The 24,112-nt window shown below is 32.8% G+C and overlaps 1 protein-coding gene across 1 annotated transcript; it reads left to right on the top strand.

The window, feature by feature from the left end:
* Positions 1-173: 173 nt before the first annotated feature.
* On the top strand, positions 174-13,271 carry LOC134274844 (uncharacterized; the record flags this gene model as incomplete). The annotated part of the gene is made up of 10 exons (XM_062757086.1): positions 174-366; positions 628-950; positions 1,044-1,298; positions 1,398-3,352; positions 7,865-8,808; positions 9,061-9,242; positions 9,550-9,781; positions 10,045-10,361; positions 10,772-11,128; positions 11,301-13,271. Coding segments are annotated over 10 exons (6,704 nt in total), but the record flags the coding sequence as incomplete, so codon positions are not given.
* Positions 13,272-24,112: the final 10,841 nt, after the last annotated feature.

A 24,112-nucleotide genomic window follows, 5' to 3' on the forward strand; every position in this document is an offset into this window, starting at 1 on the left:
CATAAGTAAACAACAAGTACTTAAAACAAATATCATGCACACATTAAAAAGAGGAAAGGTTAAGACAGCAAAATACTGTAAAACAATAACTTAAGACGATATATATAAAATACATATATATACGTTTATATATACAAAATAAAATAATCGTATTACTATTGAATTTTTCGTAGGCAGAGGAATCGGCCAGTATGCAAACATGCCAACATATATGGAGTCTATTCGAAAGTTTGCTACTGATAACGGGTTTGAACTAGAGGATGTTATACCTGATGGGAACTGCATGTTCAGGGCAGTTGTGGATCAGCTAAATGTGAACGGTGACTTAGGATATACTCCTCAGTCTTTGCGGTTAAAGGCAGTAAGGTGAGCAGTACATTATAAATTACGTATTTTCTAATATAACTGGAGACGTACTTTAAAAGTGTATGTTTGTTAAAAACGACAACGATTTGGATTGGATTGTTTTTTTTACCAGTTATACGTGTTTTCGGTAATTAACAGGTGCAGACAAGATTTGTCACTAAACATCATAAAATTTAATTTTTAGTATTACTAAAATTTAAAAGCAGGATATTGAGATTAAATCTTCATTGTGTTAATATCGTATCAATGATTATACTGTAGATATTTACGACAAAATCCTTGTCAGAGTGATGGGAGTAAGTTAGAGGCATTTCTATTAACGGAGACATGGGAACAGTATCTATTAAGGATGGAACTGAATTCGCAGTGGGGTGATCACATGATACTGAAAGCCATAGCTGATGCACTAAACTTGATAGTGGTTGTTTTTAATGTCTTCAAAGACGATATTCGAAGGACAGAAATCCTACCAGAAGGTACTCCAATTACGAAACGTCAAAGACTTACAATATATCTAGGACACATTGGGGAATTCCACTACTTGAGTTTACGTGAGCGCGACTGGGAGATTTACTGGCCTTTCAGTGAGTAGAATAGAGATATACATATTTCTTATGCTTAAAAGTGAGTCGTAATAAATTTAAGTTAAAAAATATTTCTGGAATATCTTTGTACAGAGTCTTTGATAAGAAGGTATCAAGTATTCAGAAAAATGACATCACCATCCACGAGCAAAAAAGATATTCGTGAAAAGATTGAGAACATGGGGAAAGAAGATTTTTTAATGGGTGCAGAGTTGAAGATTCCACACGAAGCGGAGGCTTCAGATCAATTATCAATCTCACCCTCTAAGCCTATCGATATACTGCCTGAACAAAATAGAACGTTTGTTAGATATGGCCTAGCCCACCTCCAACTTCAGGAGAATAGTGGTATTTAAAAAATATAATTTCCATCACTGTTGAACTTGGCTTAAATCCTTATATAGGTTTTGCATTTGTATTCAATTAATTCCAATTTATGAATTTCAGAATCACTTGACTCGCTGCTTATGGACTGTCATGGAGTTGATTCTTTAACTGGACTCCCATTACCGCATTTTTCTTACGTGATAAATTTCTTATTAAAAATACAACCATTAACGTCCGTGGTACATGTTTATAAGCCGGAATTTCCTCCGGAAGAAAATATCCCTGGGTTTCATATTCAGATGAATGGTGCTTCGGTTGAGGATGTGAACATTTGCATGAAAGACGTTACCAAGGAAAAGAAAATGCAGTACTACGAGGATGTTAAATTCATAAATATCCCAACCACTACAATGTGCGACATGCTGGTAAACGTTGTTTATCTTGTTGATGCTAATACAGATAGAACACTACTGACATTGTTAGCGGATTGTGCGGATACTCATCCAGGGTATTGTAGATTAACTCCTGCATTCCCAGAAAACATGGTCTGGGCTGGCTTACTTTATCGCAGAAATTCAGAAGTGTATCTTCAAAAGACGTCTATACCGTCTGCGGTACAGAATAAGCTAAATACCTTTCAAAGTAAAAAACTGGGATATGGTTATCACTGTAATCGCTTTCCTAAGTCAGCTCGACCATGGCACTCTAAACAACGGAAATGCAAATGGCCATCTGAAGATATAATTGAAGAAATAATGTCAGGTGGTTGCATACTTGTACAAAGAGCTCACCCAAATAGCGTACTTCCAGAGGTTGAGTGGAAATTTGTGTTTTCAAATGCAGAACAAGTTCTCTTGAAGAAAGCACTATGTCAAAAACAAAAGAGTGTATTTAAAATGTTCAAAGTAACTGCAGAGTACCTTACTCGCCATCTTGAAAAAACACTCAAGCATAAGCATTTGAAAAATGTTTTCTTTTATGCCTGTGAAAACATTGAAAGAAAGGTATGGGAACAAAATATCGGGGGGTGTTTGCTGTATATTTTTGGCTATCTTTTAGATTGTTTGAAGAAACGAAACATACCACACTACTTCATACCTGAAAATAACCTTATTGATTGTTATTCTGAAAAAGAGATTCAAACAATAGCCACGTATATAGAGGCATTTCGTGTTTTACCAATTCACTGCCTGGGAAACATGTACAAAAGGCATGGTTGGAAAAATGTCTTCACGCCGAGTTTGGCGGTTTTGAAAGACTGCAAACAGTTTTCAGAGACTCGAGATATACGTCATGCATGGCTTAATGTTTTCCTTCCAGCATCTATGAAGATGGCAACGAGTATAGTTAATTTTGGATTTTACGACCAAGCATATGAATTAATATGCGAAGCGTACGAAGATCTTAAACAATCGCCACTATCAAAGACCCCTTCATTCGACCAAGTATTTCAGGACTCACTGAAATATGTTAAAACTAGTGCTTGTCGTGAAGCTCTCGTTAAACTGCACAACAAGAAATGCGGTAGAAATGTTACAAACAATAACCAGAAGTCAAAGAATCGTCAAACAATTAATATTAGTGAAGTATTGCCATTCAGTGTGGATGAACGAATAAGAGATTTTGAAATCCCAGAAACGCAATCTAAGGTTCAGACGTTGATAATAGCTTGGCTAGATTCAAAGGCATATGAATATTATATGGGTGGAAAATGTGTAATGGCAGAGGTTCTACTTCAGACAACTATAAAATACATTAAATTCCTACTGAAAGAGCAAAACGAGTTTGACGTTAGTGAAATAGAGGACAAAAGTCTTCAATCAGAAGTTTGGCAACAGAGAACAAGTCTGATTACTCTCCTTTATGAAGAATATTGGCATTTGTTAGAAGCATGTTATGGACTTGGAAGTATACGTTCCTTTGATGAACATTTGTCGGATTTAGAAAACTACCAGCACTCCGTAGAGGGATCAGACGAACTATTGGCGTCAGTACATGCATTCCCTAGAAGAATTCATCCATCATTTCATTTTACAGGTTCTAGAGATTCAAGTCTAAAATCATTGTTTTATATGTAAAGTGTATAATGATCAAGACTGCTGACAAGTAGTTAATTCTTAACTTATTTTCAAAATGGAAAAAAAAAACTAAAACATGTTACCTTAATTGTGCTTATGTCTTGAATGAATTGTACCAATGTTTTTATTGTAACATGTAGGTCTGACTTGTTTCCTCCGAACATGCATATCCAAGAGGTTTAAAAGACATGCATTCATTGTATTGCTGAAAGATGTAATTTTTGTACATGTATATTTGAAAAATTTCATTGAATATTCAACAATTTGAACTTGTATAAATTTCTAAATACTTAATGTGGCAGTATTCTACTTATAAATTCACACAAACACTTGTGCCTGTAAACATGGGCTCGATCTATAGTGATTGTTTTCGTAAAGTTTAACCAAGTATATTCGAATTTGGTAAAATAATTCTTATCACTGACCAAGAACTGAGAGTACTAGCCCTTGTTTTTCTATCTAATATTTCTATTTTGATTTTTTTTTATTATAGTTTTAATACACATTTACTCTTTTAAGGCATCTCCCTACTTTCCCTTAAGGTTGAGGGTAATTTTTTCGTGAAAGTGAAAGGAGGTATGCCAATCTAACACCTCCAAAATTTGAAGTTTCACAGTATTCAGACAAAGTTGCTACACTGTTCATAGAGTGCTGTAACACATGGTTTGAAAAGCTTTTGTAATATGTAAGCCTTAAAAATCTAAACATGTGCTGATTACACTTCATATACAGTTTTCCTGCTCTATCTTTAATTCGTACGTGCCATTTATTACACCTAGAGACCATGTATTTCTTAATTAAATTCAATTTTTGTGATATTTAAGAGAGAATGAAATCTAAAAGCCGAATTTACAAGGCGAGAAGTGTTATTGATCTTTTTCTATTGGATTAATTCAAATTCGTATTCAGCAAAGGTAGAGTTGTCATAAGTTATGTTATTGGCTTAGTTTGAAATTTTCCACTGCATTCACCCCTCTTTAAGACGCAATCCACGTTCTTATTGCCCTCAGAAGACTCTCGAATCCAAGGGTCATCTCGTCAACAATACCAAATTATGTAGCAAGAAATACATGTAGGAAAATGTACAACAGGACTGGAAATCGAACCCATAGGGACCTTTGAGTTACTAGTCAGTTGGCTCAACCACCTGGGCAATCAAAGCCGATATCCACAACCTAAACCATTTTAATACCTGATTCAATAATTTTGTTCATCAAGTTGTCGGGAATATTTTGTCTTTAAACATTTTTTCCCAGGTGGGAGATGTTAATACCATGTTTAATTGTTTAATAAATAAGATATGTCTATTAAAGATAAGCTCAATATTAAAGCATTTGTACATTTTGTTCAGTGGCTTAATTCTAAACCCCAAATTAATTCATTCTATAAAAATACAATTATTGCAAATAATTATAATGCAAATCTATAAACAGTGCCAAAGCGGTGGAAAGATATAAGAAGTGATTACTCCAACCTTCTTCTTAAACTTGGAGTTCTTCTTAAACTTGACCCCGTGGGGATCCGGGTTAGAATAGGTCTTCAATACCCCTTGCTTGTCGTAAAAGGCGACTGAATGGGGCGGTCCTTCGGATGAGACCGTATAAACCAAGGCCCCGTGTCACAGCAGGTGTGGCACGATAAAGATCCCTCCCTGCTCAAAGGCCCTAAGTGCCGAGCATAGGCCTAAATTTGCAGCCCTTCACCGGCAATGGTGACGTCTCCATATCAGTGAAATATTCTGGAGAGGGACTTTAAACAATATACAATCAATCAATCAATCTTCTTAAACTTGAAATTTAGAAAATACATTCCATATTGAGTTATCTACCTCTATTTCATGGAACCATATTTCTTGAATTTCCTAATTTAATGTTTTCGGCTTCATATCATTATTTTTATTAGACTTTGTCTTCCCAAACATTCCTTAAAGATAAATAAGTATAAATTTTGTCAATATCATTAATGTTAAATTTGTAAATAAATTTTCATTCAGTTATATGCAGTACTTTTTCAATTGTTGCTGGGTCTCGTCTATCGCAGTAGACAGAATCGACGTTGTAATGACGTTTCTTTTTAACACACATTTCAAATAAGATCCGCTTAACAAGGAATAAATACCTTCATAACATCGTCCATGTATGTGTACGTAAAATAGCGGCTTTGGTGCAGACAAGGATACGCTAATTCGTTAATACCGCCAAGAAATAATCTATTTAAGTAGAATATACGATACAAACATATGTAGTGCTAATTCATGATTACGCTAACAATTCCATATCCATTGATTGCGCTAAATTTTGAATACGCCAAATTATATACACATACAGTAGGTTCCTGGCCTTTTTAAACGAATTTTTAAACAATTTAAGATAATATGTGTGGATAAAATGAAAATATAAAGCCGAGACGAAACTATTTGGCACCATTGTCGACATTCTTGCCATCTAGCGAAAGAGAAAACTCTATCATAATGGCAAAAGTTGTGTTTCCCTTAATATTTTAAAATGCATACTATATATCTGAATTAATTTTTCCATCAAAAGGCAGTATAGATATGAAAATTAGTATGTAAAGTTATAGTTCATATAATTCGATCATTGAAGATTTTATGGAAATAAGTTATATATGTGATATTATACAGTAAGGGCATGTCTATATTTATTTCAAAACGGAAATTACATTTGTCTGGCATGGGTGTACTATAAATAGCTAGAAAAATCCCCAACTCAAAACAACAACATCACATAAAAAGAAAGCTGGGACTCTACAAAAAAGACTTAAAAATGAATCAACAGCATCGATTATTATGTTGTAAGTATCCATAAACTTATTCAGTAATGATTTTTTTTTCTATTTAGCACTAATTACATTGCCTTTATACCTTTCTATCACTTTTGAGTAAAGTGAAAGTAGATTAATATTTAAAAAAAAACAACTGATTTCCGACCGTTAGGGACAGTTTTTGACTGTTGTCAGTGTTCATATCTAACTAGGTTTGCTGTAAATGAACACATTTTATTTATAAAACTTAAAAGGCTTAACTAAGTAGACTAAAAAATGCAGAACTTTTAACGTAAAATTATGTCAGACGATGCATAAAAAGTTCTGGATTTTCTTTTAAACAATCTATGTTTCATTATTTTTGCTCGTATTGACTTTTGAATTTTCACCTATAGATGCATCTACTTGATAAGAAATATTCTTTATGAAAAGAATTCCAAGATATCTCTCTATCTTTCTCTCTCAAATATACATGCATATCAATTTTATACTTTTTGAAGATGAAAGAAAATATTCAAAAATGACTGTTTTCCTTTCATTTGTATATGGTTAGACTTAAAAGCATAATTTTACTTGCTTTAAAAGTTAAAAACAAAAGTCGTTCATATGTCAGTGGGAGATGGGGGGGGGTGCTTTCAGTTTTACAAAAACTATAGTTATAGGAATTAAGGTTAATAGTTAAGGATATCTCATCCTCAGTCAGGAATGATAACTCTAAAATTTAATTTTAAATGCATCTTTATGAAGCTTTAAAATAATTTTTATTTCATGCAACAATTTTCATTTTATTCATCTTGATATGATTCAAGATTTTTGGAAGTCTTAGAAAAGGTCTTTTAAAAAGGTGATAATTTTACCCTATAAAAGGAAAAGTATAAATACAAGATTTTCTTGAATTGAGCCTTAGATACATGTGCCAATGCTAATTAGCATGATATGAAATTAGAAGTGATTCGTGATGTCTTCCAATGATAGAAAAAGCATTTTACACTGTGTATTATATAAATATTGCATGTAGTTGAGTGTAACATTGAAAATTTTCACCCCAAGAAAACCATTGTCAACCGAGGCGCAGCCAGGTTGACAATGGCTACATTTTATGTTACACTCAACTACATGCTATATTTATTATATTATACTGAATGTTCTATACACATACATATTACAGTGAACCGTGCGCGCATAAATTCCGCGCAGTCGCTATTTTTTGTAATACCACCCGTCGTCAAGCAATGTTGACTGTTGCTACGCAGGAGGGCGTGGCTTCATTATTCAGCGGGTAGTAGTGTTTTTATCAAATGTTTCTCGACGAATCAGATTCAAGTAATTTACATGAAAGTATAATATTACATAATAACTGACGGAAATTAGAGACATAGTCTACCAAATTAGTACATGTATATAAATCATGACAGTCAATGTCTCTGAATGCCTGGATACCTATTGTTTTTTTAACTTAAAATATATTTATAAATATATATAAAAACTATAAAAACACAGAGCCTTTCTATAAAATTTATACCAATTTACAAACATTGTTGTTAGTTTTGACCATGTAAAACTTGTTAATCATTTTCAGAATAATAACTAAGTCAGGTGTTCAGAAAATACTTATAATAGCATTTGTTTGAATGCAAGAATTTCCACAAATTTCAGAACAATCCATTCATTATCATGATATCGCCATAATAAATTTTATTCGGACAACCGTAAAGTTGACGTCATATGATACACAGCATGATGGACTCAACAGAAAACAATGAATTTACACATGGTTACAGTTCCCTCCCAGCGTCTCTGCCTGAGATGCCGACTTGTCACTTCAACTCAGTAGTGCAAATGATAGAAAAGAAAAGGAACCAATCTCATTGTACATTTACTGGAATATGGAAAACTGAGCATGGAATCAAAGAAAGCCCAAGTGAAAAGGAAGAAGAAATAGAAAATAATTTTACTTTCTTTGAAGATGATTTTGATCTTGGTTTTGACAGTGCCATTATGAAAGATCATTCAAAGGTTTGGAGAGAGGAAGAGAATGAACATAACGTTAAAGAGAAACTGGAGTTTAACGACTTTGAATTAAATAACGAGAAACAGGATATGCAAGATTTAGAAATACAGGGTAGTTTTAAGTTTAGTTTTTCAGAACAAGGAAATACTACAACTGAATCTAGTTACGAGGAACTTAAAGTCGCGGAAGTTTCTGGGGGAGATGATATAAAATATACACATCCCCAGACTAGGTTTAGCTGCAAAACATATGGGGATTTTGAAAACTCTTCCTCGTGTTCTGATCTAAAATTAAACTTTAGGAGTTCGACAACAGACGGAACTCTAACAGAATCAGGGACTCAAAATATTGTAAGCCAAACAGGAAAGAATTTAGACATAAATAGAAATAAAGGATCAGATTTTGAATCGAATATATCTTTTAGCATTGACATTTCTGGCAAACATTCAGGAGAGTCAGAACCTGACAGTACCTCGAATGGTGTCCAAGGTTCCACAACAATGAAAGCTGAATCGTCAGAAGAGATCTGTGATAAAGACCCAGAGAAAATTCCACCGACTAAAAACGAACAGAATGTACGTGAAGAACTTCATAGAACTCCGTCGTCCTCAAGTCGTACTGAAAAGGACATGCAAGAAAAAGAAAAGGAAGAAACCCAGAGGTTTGTGAAAATTAACTCTCCCCCCCCCTCTCTCTCTCTCTCTCTCTCTCTCTCTCTCTCTCTCTCTCTCTGTTATACTCTACCTGCAATAAATATATTAATTTCCTTCCTGCATCATCATATTCCAGTGGGACTGAGAATACACATCACGTTAATAATATTAAGATTTTGATATGATTGATATAAAAAAGGAACTGAATTCCCTGAGAAGTATTCACACTGCCATTTATCAAAAATATTTTATTAATCCAGTTTGTTGTCGACTAAAAGTACCAACCACAGCAACAAAAAAATATTTGCAGCCCGGCGAAATCAAGGAACACAAGATGGTGATAACTATTGGAACTTTCCCGATAATTCGGTGACAAGTAAAACGCCGGACAGATCAAATTGCTTTAAAACATATGGGTCGAAAAAAGCTGGAAATAGTTGGGGTAGGAACTAGTATATTGCCATTATAATTTTTTAACAGAGAGAGATTGCATAATTTTCGTTGTTTTACAAATCTCATTCATTTTTTTAAATAGATGATTACAGTATTGAGCTATAATACAAAAAAGGTGATGCAATGTCATGTACGTGTCATGTAAATGATTACATATACAAAACACCTGCATTTTAGTTTTGTGTAATTTAAAGTTTCCGTAGCAGTTTTTATCAATTGTCAACAAATGACCGGAATGTGTTAAAAGTTGTATCGTTGCTCATGAACTACATGTATAATGAGAGGGTTTTTTGCAGGCAATTCGTACTATGACTATAATAAATTTAACAGCCTTTTTGAATACTCACCTGCAACAACGTACTTTACGTACTATACCAAAGCTATGGAGGATTTCGCTGAAGCTAATGATCTGGAGCTCCATGACGTGGAAGCAGACGGCAACTGTATGTTTCGCGCTGTTGAAGACCAGATGAGAATCAATGCCGAATTTGGACATACTGCAAAATCTCTTCGTCTGAAGGCTGTTGAGTACGCTTACTTTAAACAATAAAGAATAAGTGATTTATTGTGCTTACAGCTTTCCTGATCAAATGTGTTCTATCCATAACTTTATGTACGTAGAATGATACATTAATTTTGTATAATTACTTAATTATATAGATGATAGTTTATTTCTTCATTATGTTGAATAATATAAATAGTTACACATTACTGAATTTTAAAAATTAAATCACTCAGATGTACATGTATATATCATTTGAAGAAATACAAAAACTGCTATTATTTCTAAGGTACCTTCGACAAAATCCAGAACAGGAGGACGGTGGTCACCTTAGGGACTTCCTCTCGACCAAAGAGACCTGGGAACAATACCTGTATAGAATGCAAAGAAATTCGTCCTGGGGGGATCATTTAACTCTTACTGCCATATCTGAAGCATTTAGAAAAACCATCATTGTTTTCAATATTGGGAAAGAAATTCGTCGAACCGAAATAGTACCAAAAGTTCCGGGAAACTCGAGTGATACCCAATTGTTCCTTGGTCATATTGGTGAATATCATTATCTTAGTCTAAGACCTAAAACGTGGGAGAGAAAATGGCCTATTCGTAAGTATATGTCTTATAACATGCATATTGTTTATACAAAATATGAGTAAATCTATGATTTATTATTTAATTTATTTTAAAAAGTTTTACATATCTATAGAAATCGAATTACTTTTAATCTAGCTTTATACCGGTATTCCAACATTTATTAGTATGATTTGAAATTAGAATGATAATTGTACTTTGCAATGATAGGCAACGTATTTATATATGGCTTATTTTGAAATGAAGATTATAGAAGGATTTTATTGACCAGTATAAGAACCGTGCAATTTTCTTCAAAAGCCTAAATACTTATAACTTTTCATCCTAAAATGACACACATGCATTTATGGTGACTTTCATTCAATCGATGTGCAAAATTTCCCTCAAATTACAAAACTAATAAACTAAACTTTCCAAAAATCTAGAAGCTCAACTTTACCGTACGATGTGGAGCCAACATCAAATACTTACGAAATACATCGAGGCAAAGCTAGACATCATTGAACTGAAAAGAAAGATCACATGCTACAAAAATTGGATAATGCATGACGAAAAAATGCAGTCCATCTTAAGTTCCAACGGCGAGGGAGATATCAGTGACAATGAGACAGACCCACCTGCAGCCCAGCCCCATATTAATCTTCCACGTGCATCTACCAATGAAGAAATATCTGAAGATGAGGAAAAATTTTTAAATGAAAAACTGTCGAGCATACAGACCCTTGTTCAGGAGCTTCCAATTGGTTTTAATTACAATGGATGGATCACGCACAAAAAAGACGGTTAACAATTTCATAAACTTATAATATATTTTTATTCTGTTATTTAATGTTATGTTTCTCGGGAAAAATGAATAGTTTATTACTTAAAAATATTTTTTTTTAGCACTGTAAGGTTTAAATTGTATTATTGATACTCATTTTTCAAACGGTATTTGTCTATGTTTTTTTTTAGATAATCGTTATCGTCTAGTGGTTGACCCCTTATACATCGATCCTGAATGTGGAGTACCCCTTCCTCATCTGTCATTTATTTTGCAATTCTGGATGAAGGACACAATTCAACTTCCAGTTAATATAGCCTTTCCTGGAACATCTAAACCTGTTCCTGATAACTGCGTTGTTGAATACGCCGGGAGTTCTTGTGATGCTACCAACGCGTACCTACCAGACCGCTCCGAAAATGGAGTTTCAAAAACATCAACCAGGTTTCCTTGTGAGCCAATAAAAATTTTCTGTCGTAAGGACATTACTGTGAAGTTTACGAATAATGGAGAGACGAAAGAAAATGAAATATTTGTAGATGAAAGCGAAACACATCCAGGCTACTGCAGACTTCGTCCAAGTGCCGAAAATCATGAACTCTGGGGCAGTCAGCTTTTTTACATGGATAACGACTGTTTTATACAAGAAAGTGATCCAAATGATTCAGAAGATCTGCGTGAATACCATGGTTTTCAAAGCGACGAATGGGTTCCTTCCAGAACTGATTGGGCTACTCGCTCTCGACCCTCTATGTGGCCTTCAGATGAATTGAGAGAAAAAATCCAAAAAGCCGGGGTAATCTTCATTCACCGTCCCCACAAGTCTAGTCAGGAACCAACTGTGGAGTGGCAAATCATTTTCTCTAAAGCAGAGAAGGAAATTTTCCTCAATGTATTAACCACATGTCAAAAACAGAATTACAATATTTTTAAAGTTCTGGTTGATTTTCAGACGAAGCATTGTAAATTTCGTCTCTCTCCTTCGCACATTAAAACTGTGTTTCTGCATGCTATGGAAAGTATCCCACTCCCAAGCTGGGATAACAATACCGGCGGTTGCTTACTTTACTTGTTACATCTCCTGTCTACTTTCTTAGGCAAAGCAAACCTTCCACACTATTTCATCTCCGAAAACAACATGATAGACCACGTTCCTGAAGAATCCGTTAAAGAACTTAAGCTTCAAGTTGATACAATTAAGCACTTTCCAATTGAAGTTTTGGAATTTTGCTTTGAAAAATATGGCATTATCGGAACTGGTCTTTCAAAAGTCTTAGACGATTTCGAAAGGTACAGATTAAGTCGTGATATATCCTGGACGGTAGAGTATGTATTCTTGGATGTTGTTCAGATGTGGACTTCAAACTGTAGAGATCATTATAATTTCAATAGAGCATTAGATTTGATCTATCAAGCATATCTAGTGCATCAGCACATGGTTCAGCCCATCAGCACTTCAGATACTTCTAATTTACAGACTTTTGTCTCAAAAGCTCTCGAAAGCTGGCCGGAGGTTGAAAGGTATAAATTATGCAGAATGTTTGACGACTTATATGATACGAAGCTGAGCAGTATGGGCATAACAGAGAATACGGTTTTCATTAAGAGTCTTCTTGAGGAAGAATTAAAGTCCGAATTTTGCGACATGCCAATTCCCATACATTCAGTAGGTCACAAAGTCTACGAAGGGAAATTACTGGAAGATATTGCGACAACCTGCAATTTCTTGAAAAGAGACGAAGAATCGTTGGTGTTTATAAAAACAGCAATTTCCCTTTTAAAGAAAGCGCTACAGGAGGATATTCTGGACGTTAGCCAGGTAGAAGACGCTACCTTAAAACTCGAAATAGGCAAGAAGAATTACAAACTTACAACCTCCTTAAACAACTCACTTGCTAGCTGCTACCAAAAGCTGAGTACCTGTTGCGTTGCTTCACAACAACAAGAATTGATGCATCAGTATATGTCTGATATTGAAGCCCTAGCTGAACGAATGCCAAAAATGGTCTCTTTCGTGGAGAAGATGTGGACTCAACTTGGACAAGCAGAAAAGGGAAGAGAGTTCAAGAGGAAACATGGTGGATTCCAGAGAAACAATTGGTGTCAAAATAATATTTATGATGACGATATAGACTAAGGATAGAGATAAATAGCTTTAAGGAGGCTGGGGGGTCAACAAATTAACCAGCAGATTTAACTTATTTTTTTAGATATGGTATCTTAAGGTTGGTCCATACTTTCAGAATTTTCTGTCAAACTCTTTATTTTTTGATTTGAAAATGTTGAATAAGTCATAATCTAACTAAAACATCCATAAAAAACATATCTTTGCAGGTTAATTTTCATGCAACACTCGGAGTATATTTAAAAATGCAACAGCAAAAATTCAACATATAGAAGTGTAACATCATATTTTATTTAGCTATGTACCAAATCACATCCAATTATTGTTAAAACTTAAGAAAATCATAAATATTCATTTGTCAAGAAAATATTTGAAATTTCTATTTGAAAACATGGTAAAGCTCAAAATAAAAATATTTTCAAAATCTTATATGTTTATATGCTATTTTTTCTTAAATTATTTAGAGTTACATTTTTGCAAAAAAACATACTTTATTATGACCAGAAAATTTTTACAAAACAGCCTTTTTATATTTTTGGAGCTCGCAAAACTTTTTAAAAAGTAAATTTAAAAAGATGATATAGGCTAAAAATTAAAGATAAATAGATCTCAGGTTAGTTTGTTTAAAAAAATGAAAAAGCTTTAGGTCCATAAAGGCAATTAAGAATTCTCTGTCTGTGTATATACTAAATTACATATAGATCCTATGGACAGAGTGCAAAGTGGTTATTCTTATAAATAATGTACATTAAATGCTTTGTGTGCACAATGACCTATAATAAACAAATATATAGAAATTATTTTTAATCAAAAAATTTTTTTTTCAATAGATAAGGATAATCAAAATTTTATATTAAAACATTAAAAGTGTCTGCCAAGCTGTCAACTATTTATGGCAAAGAAAAAATTCATACATTTTTTTTTAAAATTTGATCATTTTTGTATATCTTTATAAGCTCTTCTTTTTCATGAAAATGGCTGCCACCCCCAGCCTCTTTAAAGGAAATTACAGCACTTTTGGTTACATCCCTAAGAAAAAACATGAAACATGTATATTACATTTTCTCAATGTATATGAGGCGTCATTTTTTTTTCAAGTCCTATAAATTCTTTTTCAATGTGATAAATCTTTTGATGAGCTTTTTCCCAGGCTAAGTACTATTTATTTTTAAATATAAAATCGTCTTGTCGTGTCATTGGAAACTATAATGAGTTCATCAATGTATATATAGAATCGTACATTTGAAACTTCTTGTCATTGCCTTGTTTTATGGTCTCAGATCTTGTTCAAAGTTAGACAACTCATACATGCAATGCAAGTACCTACAATTTGTATTTGGAATGAATATCATTCTTAACATACATGTACTAGTATATGGTTAGAATAAAATAATTAATGAAAGTGGTTTATCGTGCATGGTCAAGTTAAAGTGCATTTTTGTACAATTTTCTCAATTTTTCGTATTTTTAAAGGATGTTTTTTTAAAAAGAAAAGCAGAATTTTTGCTAATATCAACAAGTATGTTAAATATTTTCCTTTCAAAAAATTCACTTAATAAATTTCTAGTTTCTTGATGGAATATTCATTTAAAACTTCTAAGAAAAATAAGGAAAAAGCAATTTTTATGTATTTCCATAAATAAATGCATGACAATTTATATAAGGAACATCATATAAATTCACAAAATTATCAAGTGTTATATGTTAATCATCAATTGAAAAGGAAGCAAAATAAAAAAAGGAAATCAATGTTTATTTCTTCTACAGATCCTCTTCCCCTTTTACTTGCATTAATTTGTACTTGCCATATTTATAAATATTGATGAATATTTTGAAAGAATCATTTAAATTGAATTTCATTTTCAAGAAGTTGGGGTTTTTTTTTTCTTTCATGCAAGACTAAAATGGAAACACTTAAAACGTGTTTAATTAGTAAGGGGCAGAAGGAAGTTTTAAAAAAATCATTGCTCAAAATAGTTTAATCTTTTTTATAATGATTTTTATAAATATTCATGTTCCATTTTTAACGAAGGAAACCCACTCTTATACATGCAGTAATTGAAAATTTTCATTGAGAAAATAAAAAATTTCCACCTTAAAAGTAAATAAGTTTACATCTGAATCTTGCTTAGGACTAAATAACTTCAGAAATCTACGTTCCTAATACATATACTGAACATTATTATATGCGCGGAAAATATAAATAGAGAGAGAGGGAGATGTGATTACATGTACTTGTTTTTTATGGGGGGTTGGGGGTTGGTTATTGACAAATGATCAGAAACAAGTTTTCTTTAATCAATCGGATTTATTTACGAATGTCATTTTGACCCACACGTTGTTTTCCTGTGAATGAAACGTGGTTAAACATGCATTATTTTGGGCAATAAGCACTATAGTGTAACAGATGGGAAACATCTAATATTAAAAAGAGAAAAAAAGGTATTTTTGTAGTTCACACAACTATGACAGATGTGTGATGGACAATACCGATTGCCATAGATTCACTTTCATTGCAAAAATAAGTAAATAAATGTAATTTGTTGGCAATCTGCTGGGGTCCCGCGAGTGGTTAGCCATTATCCAGAGACAGAATGAAGGCCAGAAAATCGATGAACATTCAGATTGGCGATTGCTGATGATAAACAAATTATCATCGATTAAAATAACAACCACATTACCTGGTAATTACAATGGCCCCGTCTTATTTCAATATTTGACATTAGCTAATGTACAATGAAGACACCATATTTCGCTGTAGTATGCGGGAGTCATTATTAGGGATATAATGGTCCCTGTCATGTTTTCATCAGTTACCATGACCCAGAAAAACTGTCGTCGGTTTTTTCATTAATTAAGTAAAAATGTTCGGTAATAGAATTCTAACAATGCAGACATCAATACGTTTGTTCTGTCAAGGTAAATATTGGATTCATTTCCGAAAACTACAATATATATGCTGGAAACGTTTTTATAAACATCAAAATAACCATGGTTACTGCAATACGCTTGGAGGCTTTAAGCTTTTATACCAATTACTAAGCACCTAGAACATGGTAACCGAGATTTAAAAATATGTTTTTTTACGAGGGATCAATTTTCTTTTCTTAAATTTCAAGAATAGAATGCCGACAATCTTGTGAAGTTCGGAATGATTAGCAATCTTTTATAATCTGATGTACATTGAATATTGTTAGTAGTCTGGTCCGATTTATAGAAAAAAAAATACTTCTAACGGCAAATAATTATTATTTGGTCCAGCATAGTTTTTTAACCTATTTCGAGTATGCTAAATCCAAAAAAATATGCTGGCCTTCATGAAAATGACATTAAAGAGGTCAATATGTCGACTCAAAATGGCGGACGTCAAATTTTTCTAATTTTCTCTTAATATCAATCAAAAAGGAGAAATAATGTGTGAATATCTCATTGAGTGTAATACAAGTATAAAAATTATAAGAAAATGCCAACATTATTAGTTTAACTCTAAAAAATTAGTCGTCTCTACACTTAATTCGATTTTTCTCTAATTTTTTGTTCTATTGTTGTATATTCCGCTTTGTTCAGGATTTTACATTTGCAAATATCCATACACTGCAGATTTGTATTTTTTCCTCTGCATCTCGCTATTCTACAACTGAATGATGGCGCAGATGTAAGTTAAAAGTCAAAATGGCGATTCAAAATTGCGGATATTCATCTTTTTCTCCAAATTATTTAATTCTTAATATCGTTTTCATAGGAGAATGGATTTGTAAATATCTTACTGAGCGTAGTACAACTATGTAAAATACCAACAGAACACTAGTTTAATCACTTTAAATCGGAAAATTTAGTCGTTTATATTTGAAATGTGTAAATTAGCTCAAAATGGCGATTCAAAATGACGTCTGATACACTTGAATTTCGTAGAAACTGTTTAATTCTAGTTCGTTTTGCAGAAAATAAATTACAGTTTGTTTTTTTTTAAATATATATATAGTATATTGATTAGTCCATAATATATGAACAAAAAATACTTGAAAAGATTCATTTTTTTTCTGGAAATAGTTAAAACAAACCTGATTTAAGAGTTTCCAAATTCCCCCCTTCGTGTCGGATCAAAAAGTAAAATAGCTGGTCATAATGGCAATATGTAATAAAGATTCTGTGAAAGTTTCATCAAATTTCATTCAGTGGTATTAGAGGAGTTGCGGATAAGAGATGGGTACCCCAAAGCGTAACAGACGGACGGACGGACATACTGATTACTCTATACCCTCCCGCTTTTCAAGCGGGGGTATAAAAAAAAATCTCGGATATTCAAGACATGCATGTAGCTCGTTATTTTGTGACCTCGTATAGATATGTTGTCTTTATGGGTAGAAAGGTCATTCTTTTAGCAAGAAAATTCTCAAACTTGATCATCTTATGTGCATATTTTGGTAAGAAAAGTTGTAAAATTATGCAATTTAAGAGCGCCTGCAGATTCCTCGTAATCCCTATCACTTACAAGCTATCGTACCAATAAGCCTAAGCCATTCCTGATTTCGATCTAGTCAACACTTCTCTTGACAACAAAATTTTCTTGAACACTTCAAGAACGTTACAAGGCAACTTGATCCACACTTCTTTGTTAGGATAGTGTAAGGTTGTATCAAGAATCGAGGGGGGATTGAACACAAACATTTTCTTCTTTCAGATTTCGTAAATTTCAAAATTTTTAAATTTAAATACACTGTTCAATGCAAAATTATCCGTTCATAGCATGAAATATTTGAGAATGCAGTTGAATTTTTGACTGACAATAACAAAATGCAAATGTAGGGACACAGAATCAGAGCTGGACTCTCAAGAAAATTTATGGTCTACGTATATTATACTGATAATTCTTAATATATATGTTAATATTTGGATATTATAATATATTCAGATTTATATAATGTAACAATTACTAGCCCTATAATTGATCGTGGTCAATCATTTTAAAAATCATACTAAGTTATGTTGCACTAGACCTTCCACATGAACATAAACATTTATTCTTTTTCCTACACTGGACTTAAAATAGATCAAGAATTTCCAACAACTGAATGTTCACTCGCCTTAATGCTCGGGGGATACTGCTCTTGCCGACTTGGGGTAGCTTAATTTTCATATTGTCCTTAAAACAGCAACATTATTGTATGATATTATTAACTTTTTATATGAAGAAGCATGGTGAGACAGGTAAAAAGTAAAATGTCTTCGGAATTGTCGTCAAAAATTTATCTTTACAATAGAAATAATCAAACAAAAACCCGTGTTATATAAAAATCCCAAGTCATTAACAAAAATATCCTCCAACTTTCATTGCATATTTGAACATTATTTCATGAATAAAATAAACTGTGATTTATTTTCTGCAAAACGAACCAGAATTAAGCAGTTTGGGTATTTTACGAAATTCGAGTGTGTATATGACGTCATTTGAATTGCAATTTTGTGCTAATTAACACATTTCAAATTTAACGACTAAATTTTCCGATTCAAAGTGATCAAATTAGTGTTCTATTGTCAATTTACATAGTTGTACTACGCTCAGTAAAATATTCACAAATCCTTTCTCCTATGTAAACGACATTAAGAATTAAATAATTTGAAGAAAAAGATAAATATCCGCCATTTTGAATCGCCATTTTGACTTTTAACTTACAGCTGCACTGTCAATCAATTGTAGAATAGTGAGATGTAGAGGGAAAATACAAATCTTCAGTGTATGGATATTTGCAAATGTAAAATCCTGAACAAAGAAGAATATAGAAACAAAAGACCAAAAAATCAGAGAAAATTCAAATTAAGTGTAGAAACGACTAAATTTTTTGAGTTTAACTAATAATATTAGCATCCTATTATGATTTTCATAGTTTTATTATACTCAGAGAGATATTCACTCATTGCATCTCCATTTTGAACGACATTAAGAGAAAATTAGAAAAATTGGATGTCCGCCATTTTGAATTACCATTTTGACCTCTTTAACGTCATTTTCATGAAGACCAGCATATTTTTCGGATTCAGCATACTCGAAATAGGTTTAAAAACTATGCTGGACCAAATAATAATTATTTGCTGTTAGAAGTTATTTCTAGCCTTCTTTTTAAAAATCGGAACCAGACTATAGGTCATTTATGCAATGTTAACATAATTACATGCTATGTAGATGAAAGAAACCTGATTATTTTGTCAAATGTTCCAAAAATATTTTATCACAGATGTTAGCTTCAGGTGATAATGCTGAACATAATGGATATCGTCGTTAATTAAAGGTTACCATGACAAATTCTTATGACAGAGAGAAAATGTCGATACATATAACGTAAACCGATACGTTATATAAGTTGAAGTTCCTCAGAAGATTACGTTTTGATGAAAATTTCTCTTAATTAGACACGTGAGAACTTAATCTTGGATTAATAACTAAAGGAAAACTTAAGAAAAATAACGTCATTTGTCCGTTCTGTTTCACAAGTTCTCAAGAATCAACACCTGTAACTCCAACAAAGCCCTGCAATATTACACAAATTGATTGATTGATTGATTGTATACTGTTTAACGTCCCTCTCCAGAATATTTCACTGATATGGAGACGTCTTACACAAATTGTAATGAAGGAAAAACAAACCTCTTTAGTTATACTAAATAAATTGGACCATGATCTTAAACAACAATCCCCCTTTCATTATTTTTCGGGGTGTTTACATATTTTTCATAATCTAGTATTTCATACGGTTGTCTTAGAGAAAGGTGTTTTGCCCTTTCTTAAAGTTTTTATTTGATCCAAAGGACCATTTTCATCTCACAAAGTATATACTTTTATGAATGTTTATTTTCTTAAATTGATTTAGATTATTATAAAGTCTTTTAATTCTTAATAAATGTATATTTTTGGGTAACACGAATAATGTGTTTTGAAAGGAAAATTATATTCAATCTATTTATAAGAAAAAATCCTTTATAATCACGATCAGAAATGCAAAACTTACACAATTATATTTTGTCATTTTTGTACGAATGTAAAAGCCAATATATATGTATAGGTAGATTGCCTACTACCGTACAAGTACAGTGACACATCTTTCCCATACTCTTCAATATTTCTAAATATATCAAGCCTAGAATTTTAAATAATAAATTTACTTATAATGAGGATGGTCGAACAAGCCCCCCCCCCAAAAAAAAAAATAATGCCTTTTATTCGAGAATCTGAAAATAAAGTACAAAAACATAGCACAGTTTTCCATGGCACTGCAGTTAACAGTAATGTATACTTTAAGGAAATCTAAAAAAAAAAAAAAAAGAAAAAGAAAAAGAAAAAAAAAAAAAAGAAGGAAAAAAATGCAAAAATCTTACAAGGGTTTTATCAATTCGTTTTTGAAATAGCATGCCTAAACAAATTAAAGAGAATAAAAACAAATTCTTCATTTGAAACTAGGGGCATTTTGAATGGATTTTGGATAATATTCTTTGTAAAATATTTTTTGAATATAATTTTGATAGATATGTACTCATTGGCAATTGAAAATTGTTAATTAGTGAAAGACACGTGTATGAATTGAATAAATTCTAAAAAGTACCTCAGTCGAGCCGTTGTCATCAGGGCTGTCCTTTATTCAGTTCATTTAGATACAACTTGAGATAAATATGAGCATGAAAGGGCAAAACATACCATATATATAATATATCACGACTATAATAACGTGCAGCGTACATGTGCGATCTTTCATACTAATTGCCCTTATCAACTACATGTATCATTCATATTATTCAAAGTAAAATCTAGTCAGGAAATAACTTTTTTTTCAACGTTTCACTATTTGAATTATTTATGACTTACGTTTATGATTCCGCCAATCCACCGGCTCCAAGCCTGCTTCTCTCTATGTGTTGTCCCGCCCTAGTTTTTATATGTTATATTTTACAAAATTTTCGATTTTCGGCACTTAAGTATACTGAAAATCTGTTCATGTCGCTGAAAGGGTCTAACAGGCAAACTATCATGTTTCAATCAGTACAAGAATTACTATATGTTTATGCTGTGTATTTTGTGTCTTTGGTGAAATTATATGATTAGAATTATTTTATCCAGGTCCCTATCTTCCACATGGTAAGGTTTTTTTTATTCTATGTGGAGTGGATCAGAAAAACTTGACATGGGAAGATGCCAGGTCCCCCGACATAGAACATGCAGACTTAAGTCAGAATTTCAAATTACTAGTAAATAAAACAATTTATAAAAAAAATATATAAAAACAAAACAATAGTTGTCCTCGTGTGTTTGCAAATAACAAATGTATCAGTTTGGAACTTTTGAGTCATATTTGTTGAATGCAAATCAATTTATTCAAAATCTGAATTTTGACTTCTGGGGTCTGTTGATTTCTGATTTAAACATATTTTATTGGACACAGTGAGGGGAAATGGACACAATTTGTACCAACTTGAATTGTCCGATCCGATACAAACAAAATAACAAATGTATACTTGATGTACAAACAACAAATGATACAAAAAAAGGAAAGATCAGAGGTGAGGAGAAATAAGAGAGGAAGGAAATGGGAGTGCAAGGAGAGAAGAAAGAAGGAGGGGAATGTAAAAGATACAGAATGCTTACGCTGGTCTGTTCTCAGTTTAAGGTCTTTAAGTCTAAACGACTTTTCATTGTCTTAGCATTTTATTTTCCAGATTCTAATTTAATTTTACCACAAAAATTTGAATTTGTGAGCACTAATGTACATCGAAACCAATCAAAGTTTTAGTATTTCTTGAATGCATAATTATAAAGTTTTAATCACTTCTTTTGGCGTTACAATGGCAAATCTGTGCAAAATTACTTGCATTTTGAAAAGAAAACAAACGGTCTGTACTTTTTAGTCATAACAGAACATATGCACTCAAGTGAATACAATGTTATCTTCCAAACTGATACATTCTACAGAGAGGCATCAAGTCTGCAATTAGTTAAAACAAGCCTTTAATTTGCAGGAAGGCTATAATTATACTTTCACTGGTAATTAAGGTGAAGTTTTCATCAATATCGTAAAATAACATTGTTAATGATTCATATTAAAAAAAATATTTCATTAAAAAAAGATACAAGTACCATTATCCTAGCTGATGATGATACCAATATCGACAAGGAATAAAGATGAAAATAAAACGAATATACATCCTTAATTTATTTATCAAAGGGCTGCTCGCACTGGATCAAACAGAGTAGAGAGACATTTTGTCTCCTACCAGCTATCGATCTGTGGTGACACATTTCTCATTGTGTTCAGGGACTCGAACATATGTGACCTCGATCTTCCATTGTCATAGAGCGAAATAGTGGCAGTCTCAACCTCATACACTAACAGATTGTAATATTCTGGTATGTAACGCTGGTGGACTGAGGGTTCTGATTTGGTATTGTTTTGCCACTTATAGGATAGTTTAAATACAGAGCTTGCAATTAAAAGGGGAATAAATATTTCATGAGATACAAATCAGTCACAGTCTCATTAGCAAATGCATCGTACCAGTGAATCGATTAAAATGAAAATCACAGGTAAAATTTTGGGATAGAATTTCAAAGGTGTTCATACCTGACTAATTCGATTGAACTGGATTTCGTGTGTGAAAATTTACCCACAAGAAGGCGAGAGTGTGCATAAAATGCTCGTGTTATTATTGCCAAATATGGAGAACGAAGAATGTCGAATTTTGGGGGTTAAGTTTTAAAAGAGAGCTAGTGTTTCATTCCCCAGGTACTTTACCCACATTTATTTATAGCGAGTATCATATAAAAGCAAACAATGGAGAGAAAAATCTATATTTATACGCTGATTACTACAGACAAAGCGCGGGAAAAATCGATAGAGCCATAGAAATTGCAGCAGAGATCAAAACAAGTATACTTACATTGCATGAAATGTAAATTTGATATCTGTTGATTTCATTACAAAAGCATTCTGCATGAGATTAACAATGTCATCCGTTGTGCCCCTGTTTTCCCACGCTGTTCACTTCAGCATGCCGAGTTTGACACTATAGATTCACTGAAATTGTATTTTTCGTATATATCAGTGAATTCTACAAGTGCCAAGAGCTGCATGCTTTTCATGCCCTGAAAGAAAGTTCATTTGCTACCTACCTGCAATATATCAATTTCCATGAAATGCCTTTAAAAAATCCTTGTTCTTTTCCATTGCAAATGTCCTGTGAAAACATGATCGTCGCTTCGCGTTATCCGTCATTGAACAGAGAAATTTGTAGTGATGCTAGGCGCAATATGGCGGACTGTGGCCATGTGATTCAATAATAATTACCCAAATGTTTCAAAGCGCTGATAAAAATAAGCAGAACTTGCTAAGCGCGAATTTACGGCCTCAGTCATAGGGATGAAATTTCTCTCTTCTCAGGTAAATCTACGTGGGTTCTACCTGGTTTGGTCCCCATAAAAACATGTCGTGGGAGGCGTAATAATAAATATTGGGTAACCCCCTCTTCACGGTTAACAACAAAAGAAAAAAACAATTACAGCCAACGCTTTTACTTATTCATCCATACATGATAATGAAAATTCTCTTTTGTTGTCCGAGTCTAGTAAGTAATAAGATTAAGCGGGTTGTTTCGTAAGATTGCTTTTTTTCTTTGTACACCAAAGCCTCGCTGTTAGCGTAAATGATGCTAATATTCAGGATAACGTATTCACGGGATATAGAGGAGGTTTACCACAGCAAACTTGATAAATATTTGTTTAAAGCCAAATCCTTTAGAGATTTGAATTGAAATGACAAGTAGGGAAAATACCGGGGTTAATCAGTTACCTGTTTTCAGGCTAAATAATGTAAAAGAAGAAAACTTGCGCAATTACAG

This window comes from Saccostrea cucullata, unplaced genomic scaffold (genome assembly GCF_032062105.1).
Source record: "Saccostrea cucullata isolate Sc308-1 unplaced genomic scaffold, CSIRO_AGI_Scuc_v1 ctg123, whole genome shotgun sequence".
Lineage (NCBI taxonomy): Eukaryota > Metazoa > Mollusca > Bivalvia > Ostreida > Ostreidae > Saccostrea > Saccostrea cuccullata.